This window comes from Rhynchophorus ferrugineus, unplaced genomic scaffold (assembly GCF_030347505.1).
Source record: "Rhynchophorus ferrugineus isolate W39M unplaced genomic scaffold, kcgeb_rfMv2 rfM5, whole genome shotgun sequence".
NCBI lineage: Eukaryota > Metazoa > Arthropoda > Insecta > Coleoptera > Curculionidae > Rhynchophorus > Rhynchophorus ferrugineus.
The window spans coordinates 22,482,953-22,502,675 of NW_027472584.1; the positions used below are offsets into that span (position 1 = coordinate 22,482,953).

A 19,723-nucleotide genomic window follows, 5' to 3' on the forward strand; every position below is an offset into this window, starting at 1 on the left:
TGAATAGATACTTTAACAGCTACCATCATGGCTTGGTACATTGAACAGATGTCTGATTTCTATCGACAGGTAACTAAGGGTTGATGGGGATGCGAAAATATTTTCGGATATGAAATTAATTTAGTAATAAATAACCATATGAGTTTTAGTAAGGATTGGATATAAAGAATGAAGTTTTAAAGTATTTTTAGTATTAATATTTGATAAAAGAAATTTTTAATAAACGATTGATCATGTTGGGCATCCAAAATCAGTTGTTGTGTCAGAAACATTAATATTGTGCGTCAAATGATCTTACAATATCGTCATGTGACTTACCGCGAGAGTAAGTAATCCTTGTGCATTAGACAAGACCAGATATTGCATGAAAATTTAGCTGTGAAAAAGGTTTGTTCAACTTTTAATCCCGCATAATTTGACAAAAGCCCAAAATGATATTCCTGTCAATTGTTTCAAAAAAATGATCAGATGAATATACACAGATAAGTTAAATATGTGCCTATAAGTCTCAAACAAAACAACAACCCATTGTAAGTTTCTGTTTCCTGTATATGCCTGTTTCCTAGAAATAACTGATCTGGCGCCAAGTAACTTTTTATTCCCCATATTTCAAAAACTCCACTGGCTAATGTCTTGGGACCACTCCTGTTTATGCTATATGCTGCTGATATCCTAACAACAAAAGAAATAGTACTTAGAACATTTGCCGACGATACAGTTATCATGGAAAAAGATGTATCTCTTCTAAGGCTATAAAAAAAGCACAAGTAGCGATCCACAACATCTACAAGTGGGCTAGATACTGGAAAATACAGCTTAAAAGCTCCGAATCTGTCCATGATAATTTTGTGTTGCGACGAAATGACAAAAACCTAATTATATCACTTGACGGATGTCCGATTCCTCAAGCAGAATCAGCTAGATACCTCGGAATACATCTCGTTGTCAAATTGGAAGCATCATGTTAGACAAAAAGCAGAGCAGATTAGACTCAACGTCGAGCAATTGTACTGGTTAGTCGGGAGATACTCTCAACTTAATCTAAAATCAAAGGGGTTGGTCTATAATACGATCAAAAAGACAATTTGGACCTATGAGGTGCAAATATGAGGTTGCATTAAAACATCAAACCAACTCGTAATCAAAAGCACACAAAACAAAGTTCTATGATTAATTCCAATGCTTAACGTATTCGTTACGTAACCAACGAAAAGCTGCACGATGACCTCGAAATTAAATGGGTATACGAAGTGATCCAAGATTTCGCCTTAAAACATGAAATAAAGTTGCTAAATCACAGCAACATGGAAGCAATAGGACTACTGGAAAACACGCAGGAAATCAGAAGATTAAAGCGAACCAAACCACATGAATATGTTTAGTGTATAACAGGTCAATTGAAAAGTTCCCGGTCTGACACATAGGTGGCGCTACTAGAATTAAATCCATATGCTTTTTACTTAGCCTTAACCTTCAAAAGATGCTTCTATCAATTTGACAGCTGTTGGATCATTAGTCTGTGAATTATAGCATTTTGAGTGAAGCAACTTTTGTTATTGTGAAAAAATGGATAAAAAGGAAATTCACGAGTTGACAAAATATTGTTGTTTTGAAGGAAAAATACATTTGAAGCATGGCTTGATGCTGAGTTTTTGGACACTGCCCCAGGAGAATCAACCATCAAGATTGGTATGCTAAGTTTACACCTGGTGAAATGGGCACCGAAGACGGTGAACGCAATGGACGCCCAAAAGAGGTTGTTACTGACGAAAACATTAAAAAAATCCACAAGATGATTTTGAATGACCGTAAATTGGAATTGAATAAAATAGCAGATACTCTAAAGATATTAACTGAACGTATACATCATATCATTCACGAATATTTATGTATAAGAAAGCTCTATGCAAAGTATGTGCCGCGTGAGCTCACTTTTAACCAAAAGTAACGACGAGTTGATGATTCGGAGCAGTGTTTGAAGATGATTAAGCATAATAAACCCGAACTTTTGCGTCGATATGTGACAATAGATGAAACATGGCTTCATCATTTTACTTCGAAGTCCAATCGACAGGCATCCGAGTGGATTGCACATGATGGATCTGCGTAGGAAAACGCAACAGTCAGCTGGCCATTTTCATTAACTACCTTGAATAAGGAAGTACCATCAACAGCGGCTATTACATAACGTTATTGGACTGTTTGATGGACGAAATCGCCGAAATACGACCGCATTTGAAGAAAAAGGAAATGCTGCTTCACCAAGACAATGCGCCGTGTCAAGAATCCATGTATTGGGCCTCGAATTGCTTCCTCATCCACCGTATTCTCCAGATCTGGCCCCCAGCGACTATTCCCTTTTCTCAGATCTCAAAAGAATGCTCGCTGAGAAGAAAATTTTGTTGAATAAACAGGTGATGGACGAAATTGAGGCCTATTTGTGTATTAACCTTGGAGGGAATTATGTTGAGTAATAAAACTAATTTTGCCAAAAAATATGTTTCACTATGGTAGGCCGGGGACTTTTCAGTTGACCTGTTAAGTGTGTTCTTAACTTTAGCTTAAGTAGTATTTTCTTCGAAAAATCTTTTGAAAACATTCTTCGAGAAAACTTTGGAGAAAGATAAAGTGATTTCCGTTAATAAATTACAATATTTTCATTATTAGGCTCAAAATCTAAATAGAAACTTTCGTATGATTTTAATTATATTCAAATAACACCCACATAATACTTTTAGTTTTTGACAGAGATTTGAAAATGTCAAATTAATCTTAGAAATGATAAACTGCAGGGTTGTTTTGATATATGATACTTTGCACACCAACTACAATATTACCCAAACGTAATCCGATATACTGGGCGTTTCCTTTTTTCTTGTAATCACTTGTCTGTCACAAACCATGTAAATCAATATATTCCTTAAACTAAAACAATAGCCGTATGACAGTGAATGATTGTTCACGTTACTATCACCCGTAAAATCGTAACACCCTTTGCGATGTCGATTTAAAAAAAAACAGCCAAACACGAAAATCGAAATTTATAACGGATCTGGTATCGTAGAAAATGTTCCATCGGGAGCAAGCCATAAATCAAACCAATTTTAACTTGTCTTCTCTCGCCGATGATAAAGAGATTGGAGGGCTAAACATCTCTGAATAGATTATTACACAATCTCTGCGTTGGCTCCTCTTTATTCTCGTTTTCTGGCCTTGTCCCTTTCATGCGATCCCACTTCCGTTCTACTTTAACAATCCCTTCGCACCTCACCACCCCCTGTCTGGAAGTAAGCGGTTTTTTAACAGATTACCATTTCGCCAGTCATAGTTCGAATGATCACGTCTCTTCCCTATTTTGCTGATGCTTTATTACAATATTTTGAATTTTAAGAAAAATCTACTATTTTTTTAATATCCAGATTTTTTAAACAATTTTTAAAGTATTTCTATTTACTTTAAGATCTGATTTTTTAGTAATTTTTTCATAAATATATATTTGATATTTTAGACCTTTTTCAGACTTTCAATTACATCTATAATTTAAATAGTGATATATTAATGAAAATATTAGGGTCTGTGTACAATCTGATGGTAAATTTGGTGGTAATGATATTTGTTTGCTTACAAAAATGGTCGACGGGATATTAGACATATGTAACACCAAGTTAGATATATAAATAACTGTATTTTTTATTTTTCTCGCCCTAATATTGATAAAATGTTGATGTATTAGGTTATGTTGAGGTTTGAATTTTCCTTAGCCATTTTTCCATATATATACTCAGGAAATTTTGCGATTATAGGCCATTTTCAGGCTTTCAGTTATAAATATAGTTTAAGCGGTGACATATTAAAGAAAATATCAAAACCTATATAAATTTTTAAGCCAAATTTGGTGGTAATTGTAATTTTGTTCCTACAGAGATTATTGGCAAAACATTAGACATATGTCTTTTTAGTTAAAAAAAGTTAAAACTTTATTTTCAGCCATATCTTGAAAACAATCAGTTATATATGACAATAACTACACTTATTGCTTTTCTCGCCCTAATATTGATAAAATGTTGATGTTTTAGGTTATTTTAAGGTTTGAATTTTCCTTATCCATTTTTCCATATATATACTCAGGAAATTTTGCAATTATAGGCCATTTTCAGGCTTTCTGTTATAACTATAGTTTAAGCGGTGACATATTAAAGAAAATATCAAAACCTATGTAATTTTTTAAACCAAATTTGATGGTAATAATTATTTTGTTCCTACAGAGATTATTGGCAAAACATTAGACATATGTCTTTTTAGTTAAAAAAAGTTAAAACTTTATTTTCAACCATATCTTGAAAACAATCAGTTATATATGACAATAACTACACTTATTGCTTTTCTCGCCCTAATATTGATAAAATGTTGATGTTTTAGGTTATTTTAAGGTTTGAATTTTCCTTAGCCATTTTTCCATATATATACTCAGGAAATTTTGCGATTATAGGCCATTTTCAGGCATTCTGTTATAACTATAGTTTAAGCGGTGACATATTAAAGAAAATATCAAAACCTATGTAATTTTTTAAACCAAATTTGATGGTAATAGTTATTTTGTTCCTACAGAGATTATTGGCAAAACATTAGACATATGTCTTTTTAGTTAAAAAAAGTTAAAACTTTATTTTCAGCCATATCTTGAAAACAATCAGTTATATATGAAAATAACCACATTTATTGTTTTTCTTGTCCTAATTTTGATAAAATATGAATGTTTCAGGCTATTTTGAGATCCGATTTTTTAAGCCATTTTTCCAGGAAAATTTGCGATTTTAGGCTGTTTTCAGACTTTCCTTTATAACTGTAGTTTGAGCAGTGATATTTTAACAAAAATATCAGAACCTAGGTTAAATTTTACGGCAAATTTGGTGGTTATAGTAATTTTGTGCCTATACAGATTATAGGAAAATCATTAGACATATGTTTTTTTAGTTTAAAAAATTGAATCTTACTTGCAGCTATATGTCGAATATATTCAGCTACATATGAAAATAACTACGTTTATAGTTTTTCTTGCTCTGATTTTGATAAAATGCGAAAGTTTTAAGTTATTTTATGGTCTGAAATCCTCTAACTATTTTTCCACTTGTTTTCTCAGGAAAATTTACGATTTTAGGCCATTTTCACACGTTTTATTATAAATATAGTTTAAACAGTGAATTACTAATGAAAATATCACAAACTGCCTGTGTATTTTACGACAAATTTGGTGGTAACTATTACTGTATTCCCTCAAAAGTAGTTAATTATTTATTAAATCTATTTTAACTGACTTTCAATTGACATAAATAAATCATTAACCAAATTATCTTAAAGGAACTCAATGATGTAACACTTTTTAATTACCAACTTCTATTTATACATTATCCATGAAGACAGGGGTGAAGATTTTGATGTTGAAAAATTGTTAAGACAGTAAGGTCGACAGTTCTGACATAGACAAGTGACTAATCTGTCGCCCGAACATTTTACCGAATACTTTAAGAAAATTATCTCGGATTCGTCACTTATCCTTGTGTATTTTCACCTCGGAAAATGAGTTTTGTGATTTCGATTCGGAAGCGTCGAGATTGAGTGACAGTTCGAACACACCCCGAGGGGTTGAAATGTCACCGGTAGGGTAAAAAGACAAATTATCCTCGCCCGATTGTGCGGTATGGAGTCTCATTAACGTTTCCAGAAAAGTTGATTTACTGTGTAAAACACTGGCCGTACACAAAACTGCATAATGCTTGGAAATTAAGTGACGATAACATCATCAGTGTAATTTTCACTTATCTTTTCGATCTTTTAAAATTGCTAATGCTCTTTTTTATTACAGAAAATTGCCTGGAAACGTATCAATAGTTGTGATCCAAACTAATCAATCATAAAATAACAGTTATATTAACTCAAATGGTTTAGTTTATTTCTTGTTATTTCACGTCGGTTGGGTAGATGGATTGCTTTGATATTAAAACGCTTTCGTGCGCTCGGACATTTTATCAGCAATAATATTCACACTTAGTTTAATTTGAGTGACTGCTCATCTTTCCCAACGTCAAAATTTCATGACAATCAGATGTTTTCTTTAAAAGTTACAATAGTTATAATGAAACGACAAGAGTTTATCAGAGGCTGATCAAAATTGCTTTTCCATCCTCCGTATAATCCAGATCGAGTCCCCAGTGATCACCGGTTATTTGGAAACTTCAAAAGAAAGCTACATGGAAAAAATTTAGCTTAAACGAAGAATTAATTGAATTCTAAGAAAGACAAAAATTAATTTATAGACTAATGAATATTTCAATTCAATTTTAAGGTATTTAATGAAATTGATTCATCAGGAAAATTTTGCAATTTTAGGCCATTTTCAAACTTTCTCCTATAACAATAATTTAAGTAGTGATATATCAACAAAAATATCAAAATCTATGTAAAATTTTACGCCGAATTTGGTGGTAATATTAATTTTATAGCTACAAAAATTGTTACGAAAATATCAGGCAAATGCCTTTTTAGTTAATAAAATTTTTTTTAACTGTATTTTCAGTCATATCTCGAAAACATTGAGCTGGATATGAAAATCACTATATTTATCGTTTTTCTTGCCTTAATATTGATAAAATGTCAAAGTGTCAGGTCATTTTAAAGTCTGAATTATTTTAGTCATTTTTCCATATATATACTCGGGAAAGTTTGTGATTTTAGAGCATTTTCAGACTTTCTTCTATAACAATAGTTTAAGTAGTGATATATCAACAAAAATATCAAAATCTATGTAAAATTTTACGCCGAATTTGGTGGTAATATTAATTTTATAGCTACAAAAATTGTTACGAAAATATCAGACAAATGCCTTTTCAGTTAAAATATTTTTTAACTGTATTTTCAGTCATATCTCGAAAACATTGAGCTGGATATGAAAATCACTACATTTATCGTTTTTCTTGCCTTAATATTGATAAAATGTCAAAGTTTCAGGTCATTTTAAAGTCTGAATTATTTTAGACATTTTTCCATATATATACTCGGGAAAATTTGTGATTTTAGAGCATTTTCAGACTTTCTCCTATAACAATAGTTTAAGCAGTGATATATCAACAAAAATATCAAAATCTGGGTAAAATTTTACGCCGAATTTGGTGGTAATATTAATTTTATAGCTACAAAAATTGTTACGAAAATATCAGACAAATGCCTTTTCAGTTAAAATATTTTTTAACTGTATTTTCAGTCATATCTCGAAAACATTGAGCTGGATATGAAAATCACTACATTTATCGTTTTTCTTGCATTAATATTGATAAAATGTCAAAGTTTCAGGTCATTTCAAAGTCTGAATTATTTTAGTCATTTTTCCATATATATACTCGGGAAAATTTGACTTTTTAGGGCATTTTCAGACTTTCTCCTGTAACAATAGTTTAAGCAGTGATATATCAACAAAAATATCAAAATCTGGGTAAAATTTTACGCCGAATTTGGTGGTAATATTAATTTTATAGCTACAAAAATTGTTAGGAAAATATCAGACAAATGCCTTTTCAGTTAAAATATTTTTTAACTGTAATTTCAGTCATATCTCGAAAACATTGAGCTGGATATGAAAATCACTATATTTATCGTTTTTCTTGCCTTAATATTGATAAAATGTCAAAGTTTCAGGTCATTTTAAAGTCTGAATTATTTTAGTCATTTTTCCATATATATACTCGGGAAAATTTGAGTTTTTAGGGCATTTTCAGACTTTCTCCTGTAACAATAATTTAAGCAATGATATATCAACAAAAATATCAAAATCTATGTAAAATTTTACGCCGAATTTGGTGGTAATATTAATTTTATAGCTACAAAAATTGTTACGAAAATATCAGACAAATGCCTTTTTAGTTAAAATATTTTTTTAAATATATTTTCAGTCATATCTCGAAAACATTGAGCTGGATATGAGAATCACTACATTTATCGTTTTTCTTGCCTTAATTTTGATAAAATGTCAAAGTTTCAGGTCATTTTAAAGTCTGAATTATTTTAGTCATTTTTCCATATATATACTCGGGAAAATTTTAGTTTTTAGGGCATTTTCAGACTTTGTCCTGTAACAATAGTTTAAGCAGTGATATATCAACAGAAATATCAAAATCTGTGTAAAATTTTACGCCGAATTTGGTGGTAATATTAATTTTATAGCTACAAAAATTGTTACGAAAATATCAGACAAATGCCTTTTCAGTTAAAATATTTTTTAACTGTAATTTCAGTCATATCTCGAAAACATTGAGCTGGATATGAAAATCACTATATTTATCGTTTTTCTTGCCTTAATATTGATAAAATGTCAAAGTTTCAGGTCATTTTAAAGTCTGAATTATTTTAGGCATTTTTCCATATATATACTCGGGAAAATTTGTGATTTTAGGGCATTTTCAGACTTTCTCCTATAACAATAGTTTAAGCAGTGATATATCAACAAAAATATCAAAATCTGGGTAAAAATTTACGCCGAATTTGGTGGTAATATTAATTTTATAGCTACAAAAATTGTTACGAAAATATCAGACAAATGCCTTTTCAGTTAAAATATTTTTTTAACTGTATTTTCAGTCATATCTCGAAAACATTGAGCTGGATATGAAAATCACTACATTTATCGTTTTTCTTGCATTAATATTGATAAAATGTCAAAGTTTCAGGTCATTTTAAAGTCTGAATTATTTTAGTCATTTTTCCATATATATACTCGGGAAAATTTGAGTTTTTAGGGCATTTTCAGACTTTCTCCTGTAACAATAGTTTAAGCAGTGATATATCAACAAAAATATCAAAATCTGGGTAAAATTTTACGCCGAATTTGTTGGTAATATTAATTCTATAGCTACAAAAATTGTTACGAAAATATCGGACAAATGCCTTTTTAGTTAAAATATTTTTTAACTTTATTTTCAGTCATATCTTGAAAACATTGAGCTGGATATGAGAATCACTACATTTATCGTTTTTCTTGCCTTAAGATTGATAAAATGTCAAAGTTTCAGGTCATTTTAAAGTCTGAATTATTTTAGTCATTTTTCCATATATATACTCGGGAAAATTTGTGTTTTTAGGGCATTTTCAGACTTTCTCCTGTAACATTAGTTTAAGCAGTGATATATCAACAAAAATATCAAAATCTATGTAAAATTTTGCACCGAATTTGTTGGTAATATTAATTCTATAGCTACAAAAATTGTTACGAAAATATCGGACAAATGCCTTTTTAGTTAAAATATTTTTTAACTTTATTTTCAGTCATATCTTGAAAACATTGAGCTGGATATGAGAATCACTACATTTATCGTTTTTCTTGCCTTAATATTGATAAAATGTCAAAGTTTCAGGTCATTTTAAAGTCTGAATTATTTTAGTCATTTTTCCATATATATACTCGGGAAAATTTGTGTTTTTAGGGCATTTTCAGACTTTCTCCTGTAACATTAGTTTAAGCAGTGATATATCAACAAAAATATCAGAATCTATGTAAAATTTTGCACCGAATTTGTTGGTAATATTAATTCTATAGCTACAAAAATTGTTACGAAAATATCGGACAAATGCCTTTTTAGTTAAAATATTTTTTAACTTTATTTTCAGTCATATCTTGAAAACATTGAGCTGGATATGAGAATCACTACATTTATCATTTTTCTTGCCTTAAGATTGATAAAATGTCAAAGTTTCAGGTCATTTTAAAGTCTGAATTATTTTAGTCATTTTTCTAGACATATGCTCGGGAAAATTTGTGATTTCAGGGCATTTTCAGACTTTCTCCTATAACAATAGTTTAAGCAGTGATATATTAATAAAAATATCAAAATGTATGTAAAATTTTACGCCGAATTTGGTGGTAATATTAATTTTATAGCTACAAAAATTGTTACGAAAATATCACACAAATGCCTTTTTAGTTAAAATATTTTTTAACTTTATTTTCAGTTATATCTTGAAAACATTGAACTGGATATGAAAATCACTACATTTACCGTTTTTCTTGCCTTAATATTGATAAAATGTCAAAGTTTGAGGTCATTTTAAAGTCTGAATAATTTTAGTAATTTTTTCATATATATACTCAGGAAAATTTGTGATTTTAGGGCATATTCAGACTTTCTGTTATAACTATAGTTTAAGCAGTGATATATCAACGAAAATATCAGAACCTATATAAAATTTTACGCAAAATTTGGTACTAATAGTAATTTTGTGCCTAGAGAAATTGTTGGGAGTATATTAGACAAATGCCTTTTTAGTTAAAGCATTTTTTCACTTTATTTTCAGTCATATCTTGAAAACATTCAGCTAGATATGAAAATCACTACATTTATCGGTTTTCCTGTCTTAATATTGATAAAATGGCTAAGTATCAGGTCATTTTAAAGTCTGAATTATTTTAGTCATTTTTCCATATACTCAGGAAAATTTGCGATTTTAAGCCATTTTTAAACTTTCTGTGGTAACTATAGTCTAAACAGTGATACATCAATGAAACCATCAGAACCTACGTAAAATTTTGAATTGAAATTTGTGAATTTAAAATTTGGTAATTGCCTTAGCATCCACCGTATAATCCGGATATGGTACCCAGTGACTATTGCATGTTTATAAACCTCATTATAATAAACGTATCTTAAGCGAAGACATTATTGTGTACAGAGAGAAAAAAAATGTCTAGACTACTGAATTAATTTTAAAGTATTAATTATTACTGCTGTTATGTATTCTAATAATGTTACGCTATTAGGAATTGAAATTTTATTTTACTTTCCTACCCCTATTGACATAAATATCAAGATGACCATTCGGTTTGACGGGAAAAATAAAATTTAATTTACCTAAAATTTCCCTTTAGAGGGTCAAACTGACTGTATTAAGGATAATAGAGCATTAATACCATAAAAAATGACTATTATCTGCCCGCCATAAATACGGAACGTGTTAATTAAATGAAACGAGAGGACACATGTTAGAATTTTTCTTGAACGGGGTTTTGCATAGATATATCGTTAGAGAGAATTATCTGTTGAAAGTAATTAAGCAGAGGGGAGAAGACTTACGGCTTCTCGCAGACAATGTGACAGTACGGAGGTGACTTCTGCGACGCGTCTCAATCATTAATTTATTTTACAAATCAGCTTATTCGAATCCAGGGGGTGAAACATCCCCTAACTAAAAACATCGTTCGGGCTTAACATTATTTGTAACCTGGAAAAATTCGCGTCGTTGATAAGTCGCGATTATATTTGTTTTGAGTTGATTATATTTTGAGGTATTTTTGTAGATTCAAGGATTTATCGCGAAAAATTGTATGATGTGTTTACAAGATAAGACGTAGATGTAGAACACTGTGTGACAATCTTCTTTTGTTTTATAACATTATATAAATCGGCTTTTTTGTCAACACAGAAACTTAAATAGATTTTTTTAATACGTACCATTATAAAGCTATGAGAAATTAAAGAACTATATATAAATAAAGACAGTCTGGAAATTTCAAAACATATTTATTTATCTATATTATTAATTTCATTAAAAAAATTGTAATATATATTTACAAATAGATAAATAGCTTAGGTTTAGGTGGTCAATAGAAATAATGAGCCATATATTCTGAAAGAAAATGACGATATATTAACTTTTCCTCGTGTGAATATTAGTATCCTCTTTCATTACAAACCAGCAATAATTTGCTAACATTTAGGCATTCCATCTTGATAATATCTGTATTATATCCTGGTGAAAGCGTTCAATAAATGTAAATGAGAATGCAAGAAATGTATTTTTAAAGGCATTCTACACCCCATCGTTTTAATTTTGTGTAAAAATCCATTTATTTATCTATATTATTAATTTCATTAAGAAAATAGTAATATATATTTACAAATAGATAAATAGCTTAGGTTTAGGTGGTCAATAGATAAAATGAACCATATATTCTGAAAGAAAATGACGAAACATTAACTTTTCCTCTTGTGAATAGTAGTGTCCTCTTTCATTACAAACCAGCAATAATTTGCTAACATTTAGGCATTCCATCTTGATAATATCTGTATTATATCCTGGTGAAAGCGTTCAATAAATGTAAATGAGAATGCAAGAAATGTATTTTTAAAGGCATTCTACACCCCATCGTTTTAATTTTGTGTAAAAATCCATTTATTTATCTATATTATTAATTTCATTAAGAAAATAGTAATATATATTTACAAATAGATAAATAGCTTAAGTTTAGGTGGTCAGTAGAAAAAATGAGCCATATATTCTGAAAGAAAATGACGAAATATTAACTTTTCCTCTTGTGAATAGTAGTATCCTCTTTCATTACAAACCAGCAATAATTTGCTAAAATTTAGGCATTCCATCTAGATAATATCTGTACTATATCCTGGTGAAGGTGATCCTGTAGTACACCCCAATATATTGGGTGTAGGTCAGTGTATTCGTCACCCTGTTTGACAATAAAATGTCTGTCTGTGAAGAATGATTCCAGCAGTTGAAAGTGCGTATGGGGCAAAATCTTTTTCAATTTAACATGCAGTCCATTGTGCCACACCTTGTCGAGCAATATTTGTTATCGATTAAGTTCTTATTAATTTAGTAAACTAATCTATATATTTGTTCTATTGTTCCATGTTTATTACGGAAGCCAAATTGCTGGTCTGGAATAATATTTCTCTCCTCTGCAATTATTTTGAGTCTCTTAATATATACTTTTTCGAATACTTTAGAGATCACAGGTAACAGGCTTATAGGACGGTAAGAGAAGACGTCTTCTGATTTTTCCCAGGTTTAAGAATCATAATGATTTGCGCAACTTTCCAAATGCTAGGAAAGTAATTAAGTCTTAGCATGGCATTAACTATGAATGTTATTAATTTTATACACTTTTCTGAAAGCTCTTTTAAGATTCTTCCAGTAATTAGGTCAAAACCTGGAACTTTTTTATCATTGATTTCTTCAAGTATTGTTTGTTTTACATCCTTAACAGTAAATTTCTCACGTGGTATATCCATTTGAAATGGAGTGTTAAGAAAGTCAACTATGTTATTTTCTTAAGAAAATGATGATGAATACATAAAAAAATCGAATTTTTGTAATTAAAAATTGTCTTTTGCGATATCACAAAATAATCTCTGAGTTTTATGCACAACACTGTATTAGAACGAACCCACCCCTGGAATACATTTTTTTTTCGAAACCCGTATCTCATTATCGGGGCTTAAACTGGAAGAAGCTGCTATAAACCCTTGAACACCGCAACCCCCAAGAACTAATTACCGTCGATGTATTTCGGCGAACCCTTTTTCTCGGCGGCTTCTGGGAGACGGTAAATCCATCCGAACAATGCCATGTTATATTTTATGCCGATACTCCCTTCAGATTTTGGTTAAGCCTTTACTTTATAGGTCACATTTGTTTGACATTTCGGAGTCCAATTTTACTAAATCTTCGGTATTAGCGCGAAGAAGGTCTTACCCCACCCTCGTAAAAATTCATTTTTATGTTAGTTTATTAATAGGAAAGTGTAAATGCTAGCGCTTATGGATTATACAGTATCTCGTTTCGTATATCCTCCTTGTTGTAATTTAACAGCTTTAAGCTTGAAACTTATTTCTTAAAACTGCCATATATTTGTCATTTATTTTTGCATATACCATATATTTTCAAAAAATGTCAATGTTATAATTTGACTATTGTGTCATTTAATTATACTAACATTAACCTCAAAATTATACAAAATCTACACAAGTTTTTTATATGAATTTCATTTTACCTTAGATATACTTAATACAATCTTAATTTACAAATTAACATAATTACTCGTATAACCACGGTTCTGGTGTACTTACAATAATAATAGGTAAATTGAAAAGTCCACGGCCTGACATATAGATGGCGCTACTAGAATTAGATCCATATGTTTTTTAGTTAGCCCTAACCCTCAAAAGATGCGTGTATAAATTTGACAGTTGACAGATCATTAGTCTATGAATTATAACATTTTGAATGAAGCAACTTTTGTTATTGTGAAAAAAAATGCATAAAAAGGAATTTCGCGTGCTGATAAAATATTGATTTTTGAAGGAATAAAATACAGTTGAAGCAAAAACTTGGCTTGATGCCGAGTTTCCGGACACTGTCCTAGGAAAATCAACCATCAAGGATTGGTATGCTAAGTTTAGACGTGGTGAAATAAGCGCCGAAGACGGTGAACGCAGCGGACGCCCAAAAGACTTTCTTACCGACGAAGACACGAAATAAGAGACACTCTAAAGATATCAACTGAACCTGTACATCATATCATTCACAAATATTTGGGTATGTGAAAGCTCTGTGCAAAGTAGGTGCCGCGTGAGCTCACTTTTGACCAAAAACAACGACGAGTTGATGATTCGGAGCAGTGTCTGAAGATGATCAAGTGTAATAAACCCGAATTTTTGCATCGATATGTGACAATGGATGAAACGTGGATCCCTCATTTCACTCCGAAATCCAATCGACAGTCATCCGAGTGGATTGCACACGATGAATCCACTCCAAAGCGTGACGAATGACGAAATCGCCGAAAAACGGCCGCATTTGAAGAAAAAGAAAGTGCTGCTTCACCAAGACAATGTACCGTGTCACAAGTCAGTGAAAACTATGGCATAAATCCATGAATTAGGCATCGAATTGCTTCCTTATCCACCGTATTCTCCAGATCTGGCCCCCAGCGACTATTTTCTGTTCTCAGATCTCAAAAGAATGCTCGCTGGTAAGAAATTTTCGTTGAATGAAGAGGTGATCGCCGAAACTGGGGCCTATTTTGAAGCAAAGGAGAAATCGTACTACAAAAATGATATCAAAACGTTGGGGGATGGCTATAATAGTATCACTCTTGAAGGGAATTATGTTGAATAGAAAAAACTAATTTTACCAAAAAAAATGGGTTTTACTATGGTAGGCTGTGGACTTTCCAATCACTAGTCAATTTTTAGATCTTATTGACTGCTACTTATACTTCTTCGACAGCCTCAAGTCATTTCTGCATCCAATTATAAGAAATTCTCAAAGCCAAATCGCATCGCCAACATCAGAAACCTTCTTCAAAATAACGTATTAATCTCCATATTTGATTCTAAAATAAGGTCAGTGATATATGACCAAAGAATTTGACTTATCTATTGAGACAAACCTTAGGGAGTCGAATAATTGAGTTTTATCTAACCGTATTTCTTCTTTCTCTAATTATCTCTCAATTAAACAGTGCATTATGGCTCTTATCTTTATTTTCCAGTCATCTTCATCAGGCAAACTAGATTCATTATTATAAGAAATAATAATTGTATATCTATTATTGTTTATAAAGTGAAATAAATGATGTAATGCCTTATACATAAATAATAATATATAGACTGTTGAAAATTAAAAATGTCAATGGTAATTAAATGAGTATGTACAGTGGGCTGAAATTATTTCCGAAACCGAAAATGTGGTAATTTGCCGACACTAAGACAACCCACAACTGAACCCGTGTTATTTTTAGTCCGTTTTAATGACAAACCAATTTCTAGTAGGTGATAAATGAATTTAAAAATTCTTTTAATTTCGAAAATGTGCCCAGGAACTGTTTATTTTCGTACAAATAAATTTCTTATTCGAGATAAATTGCCTTTTCCCGTATCATTAACATATTTGGGTAGGAAAGGGTGCGTTTTGGTAAAAACGGGAAGTACAACCAGGTTTATATTTATAATCTAAATAAATAAGACACGTTATTATCGTTATTGTTCACGGAGAATGCCGAATGTTTGTACAGCTTACTATAGGATTCTGTTTACCACTGTGATTCGATGTATTGACGCTATTAATTTTTGATGTCCCTAATAACATGCCCTTCAACCAGCCCTTCAATTTATATCTATGTTACGCGGTATATAATTCAATAATTATATATTTTAGAATAAAATGTATGAAACATGTACGTAATAGATGTTATCATCACGATTAAATATAAAATTATACACATTTTAAGAAAATTAATATTTTTATTACATAGGGAAGGCAAATAACAACGAAAATGTAGGCCATAATTCGGCCCCTACATAATTTCTAGGATTTCTTGGCGAAAAATTAATCCCAGTTATTTTGACATGCCGATTTTGAAGCTTGTTTTTCATCATTAAGAAAGTTTTACTGAGCCCGAAACAAATGGTAGTCAGACGGTGCAAGATCTTGTCTATACAGTGCATCAGAACTTACCACCCAGCCTCTCTGATTTTTTTTGGAATCGCTCAAAGTGCTAGTCCAAGTAAACTATTGAAGAATTTTTCTGTTTCCTTTTTAATTTTTTGCTTCAATCACATTAGCTGTCAGTTGGGAGTATTAATTAATATATTTTCCAGTTTTAAGCAGCTTATGTTGGACAATTCGTTTCCGAACACAGCGGCCCGCTCCGACTTTGCACGGGCATAAAATATATATGCCTATGTCACTCAATGAAAACATGATTAAAATCGATCCAGTATTTTTGGTTCATTCATTACTGCCCTTGGCCTGCACGCATTAAATTTGGAGTAAAACAATTCCTCTTCCCCTATACTTACTATGAAGATTTCCTGCTATCTTTGGAATATCTAAATTCATACAATTTTTATTACATTACACATTTTTAAACGCAAATTTTAAATTTGTAATATCTCCGAAAATATTTGTTTAATTTACATGCTGTAAGGAACCATATTGATCTATATTAATTGCACACTGTATTTAAGGTACTTAATTCGATAAGGATTAATGCCGTATTGCTTAAAATAGCTTCGTAAATAAGCCATTTTCTCACGTAAAAAGTAAACAATAAAAATGGTTAATGTGGGTTATCCCTAAAAGATAAACATATACCATCGCGGACTTTTTTGTAGACCTTTTTATGGTGTACAATACTGTAGTACATTAATTTGATCTAACTCGTAGGGTTAGGCAGGGTTTTTGCTAATTGCTAAATAAGCCTAAAAAAATGGTTAATTTACGACATCACGTTAGAAACCTCTAAAATTAGCAATGTTGCCTTAGTATATTATGCATGTATTATATATATAAACCTTCCTCTTGAATCACTCTATCTATTGAAAAAAACCGCATCAAAATCCGTTGCGTAGTTTTAAAGACTTAAGCGCACATAGGGATATAGGGACAGAAAAGGCGACTTTGTTTTATACTATGTAGTGATTTGCACAATATTGAAGTACGCGATTCCCTTTTCATCGTCTTTGATTATTTTCGTTTGAAAAATAAGCCGACTTCGTTTGGTTACAACAGCATTTTGGAAATAGAAATTCAGATCATTCAATTTCTCATTGCTAGGTAACGCGAAACTCAAATATCAAACTTCCTCTAGTCCATGGTGTTCAATGAACTGTTATTTTTCAAACGAGCTATAATATGGCTTCATTGAATAAGTATTACAAGAGAATCGCGATATTGAAATCATCTATTAAGAAAAAACGAAGTTACTTTTTCCCCAACATTATGTTACATCAAAATATCCTTCATAATGATATTCCAGACTCAGACCAAATGAAACATAATATGAATGAGGAAATATGAGGAAACAGTCATTAAAACCCAAAATACTGGTTAAAATGTTTTATTTTTAAAAAAATTTACTAATTAGCGTTGGGAACTATCAACTGAAAATAGTAGAAATAGTCGATAGTGGTAAAAGAATCAAACAAGTCGATAAAAAAAATAATGACTGAAAATAATAGTTACTATTTTAGTCGAATGCACACATCGACTGTTTTTCTATTCGTGATAATAGACGGGGATGTACGACTTTCTTCCCTTACCCTCCGCTTCTCTTACCCTTACTAAGTCTGTGCTGTACAGATCATTTAATTTCAAATAATTTTAAAATGCCAAGTTGCACCATGAAAAAGGAAGTGGAATAATAATCCAAAATATATTTAATCGTATTTTAATATTCGGAAAATAATAATGACATAATATAATACATTTAATTGGTTTATTTCTATTTGATTCCAACAAGCTCTTAATTCTTTCAATTTCATAAGTGAGACAGAGATGCATATATTTTTACTTTGTAAGATAAAAGGAAAGAGATAATTGCTGTAATTTATTATCTTAAAAGTAACAGTTTAAATTTAAATTATTTTTATATTTTATATATTTGAATTCATTGTAAAGAAGGATGGAATAATGAGCACTAAATATTTATATCGTATTTTCTCAATCAATCTTTATAAACTATTTAACCATAGCACCCTTTTGAAATACAATAATAATTTTATTTATCGTTAATAAGGAATACTTTATTATTAGGAATATAATTATTCGTTGAATGAAAGAAGTTTTAACATTCAAAAGCCTTGAACAAACTTCAAAATATATAAAGCCAATCAAAAAAAGACCCATTAGGTGCCAAACTAACATAAATGCAAACTTATTTTTCTTTTGATCAATTAAATTGTTCTCATTTTTACCTTTTTACATTAAGAAAAATAATATTGAAAAATAGAATTCCAATATGCTGCTATATCAATGGACAATGTATTGTTACTTACAATTATACTACAAACAAAACATAAAACCATATATATTACGTACGTATGTAAGTACAAATTCTGCACATTATTTTCAAGTGGCGGCAAAAGCCTAGATGTTAAAAATCAGTCGGATGAAACTAGTAGGTCTGAAAATAGTTACTGAAAGTAGTTGACTGAATTACTAAACTGTCGAAAATTCCCAATGCTGGTAGTAATGGAACATTTTTATATAGAATTATTGTATTGTTTCAGATGCAAGCAGCTTAACCGCGACAGTATTGCATGATGGACTTGATATAAACCATCACGTGATATATGCAACGGATTGGCATAGAACTGGAATCGAACTACGTCTGATCGCTGACAATCTTCGAAGTACTATGGTGAGTCACGTGTTATGTAATATATATGTACGGTGTATTTAGTTTGGGTGTTTTGAATTTTGGACCCTCTATAGGTGGACATCGGCCAGAGAAAATTTAATGCTTCATCGTGTATTAAGGGCTGTTTTCTTTTCGAGTTTCTCTATGATAATTTGATATGCGATAACAGTCATCTTATTTGGATATTTATCTTCAATAATTTAACTAACAAGAGATGGAATGACAGCGTTGTATCTGATCATATCAACAAAATAAATATCTGCAAAGTATCCCTCTTCAATAGCCTCTGTTTTCCACAGAATAATTTTTCACATAAAGTCAGAGGGAGCTAAATCTGGCGAATAAGCTGGATGTTGTAACAATTCATGCTTTAATTCGTTAATTATCATTTTTGGATGTATGTGAGGAGGTACGTTATCTTTTTATTCTATATCCAAATGGTCTAGATGTTTAAATAATAATCCGTTTATTAGGTGCACAGCTCGCTATATTCAGAACTGGGAAAATACATACTTAAACAATTTTTCCCAAAAATCATAACAATGTTTATATATTTTAAACAACATTATTCTAAGCAAATATGGTAATGCTGTCAAATTCAGCATAAAATTTTACATATATGCTGCTATTTTCATTGGTGTATCTTCATTTGAACAAGAGTTATAAGAAAAAGTCTGAAAATGGCCAAAAATCACGATTTTTTATGAGCATATGTATTCAAAAAGTAGAAAAAAAATT

At 30.7% G+C, this 19,723-nt stretch overlaps 1 protein-coding gene across 6 annotated transcripts in view; it reads left to right on the forward strand.

The window, feature by feature from the left end:
- The window catches only part of LOC143197342 (uncharacterized), a 473,239-nt gene that overhangs the window by 248,179 nt on the left and 205,337 nt on the right, over window positions 1-19,723 (forward strand). For all 6 annotated transcript variants that reach the window (XM_076405724.1, XM_076405725.1, XM_076405723.1 and 3 more), the window contains one exon: window positions 18,855-18,985. In XM_076405724.1, coding sequence (XP_076261839.1) covers window positions 18,855-18,985 — 131 coding nt within the window. The remainder of the gene's footprint in view (window positions 1-18,854; window positions 18,986-19,723) is intronic.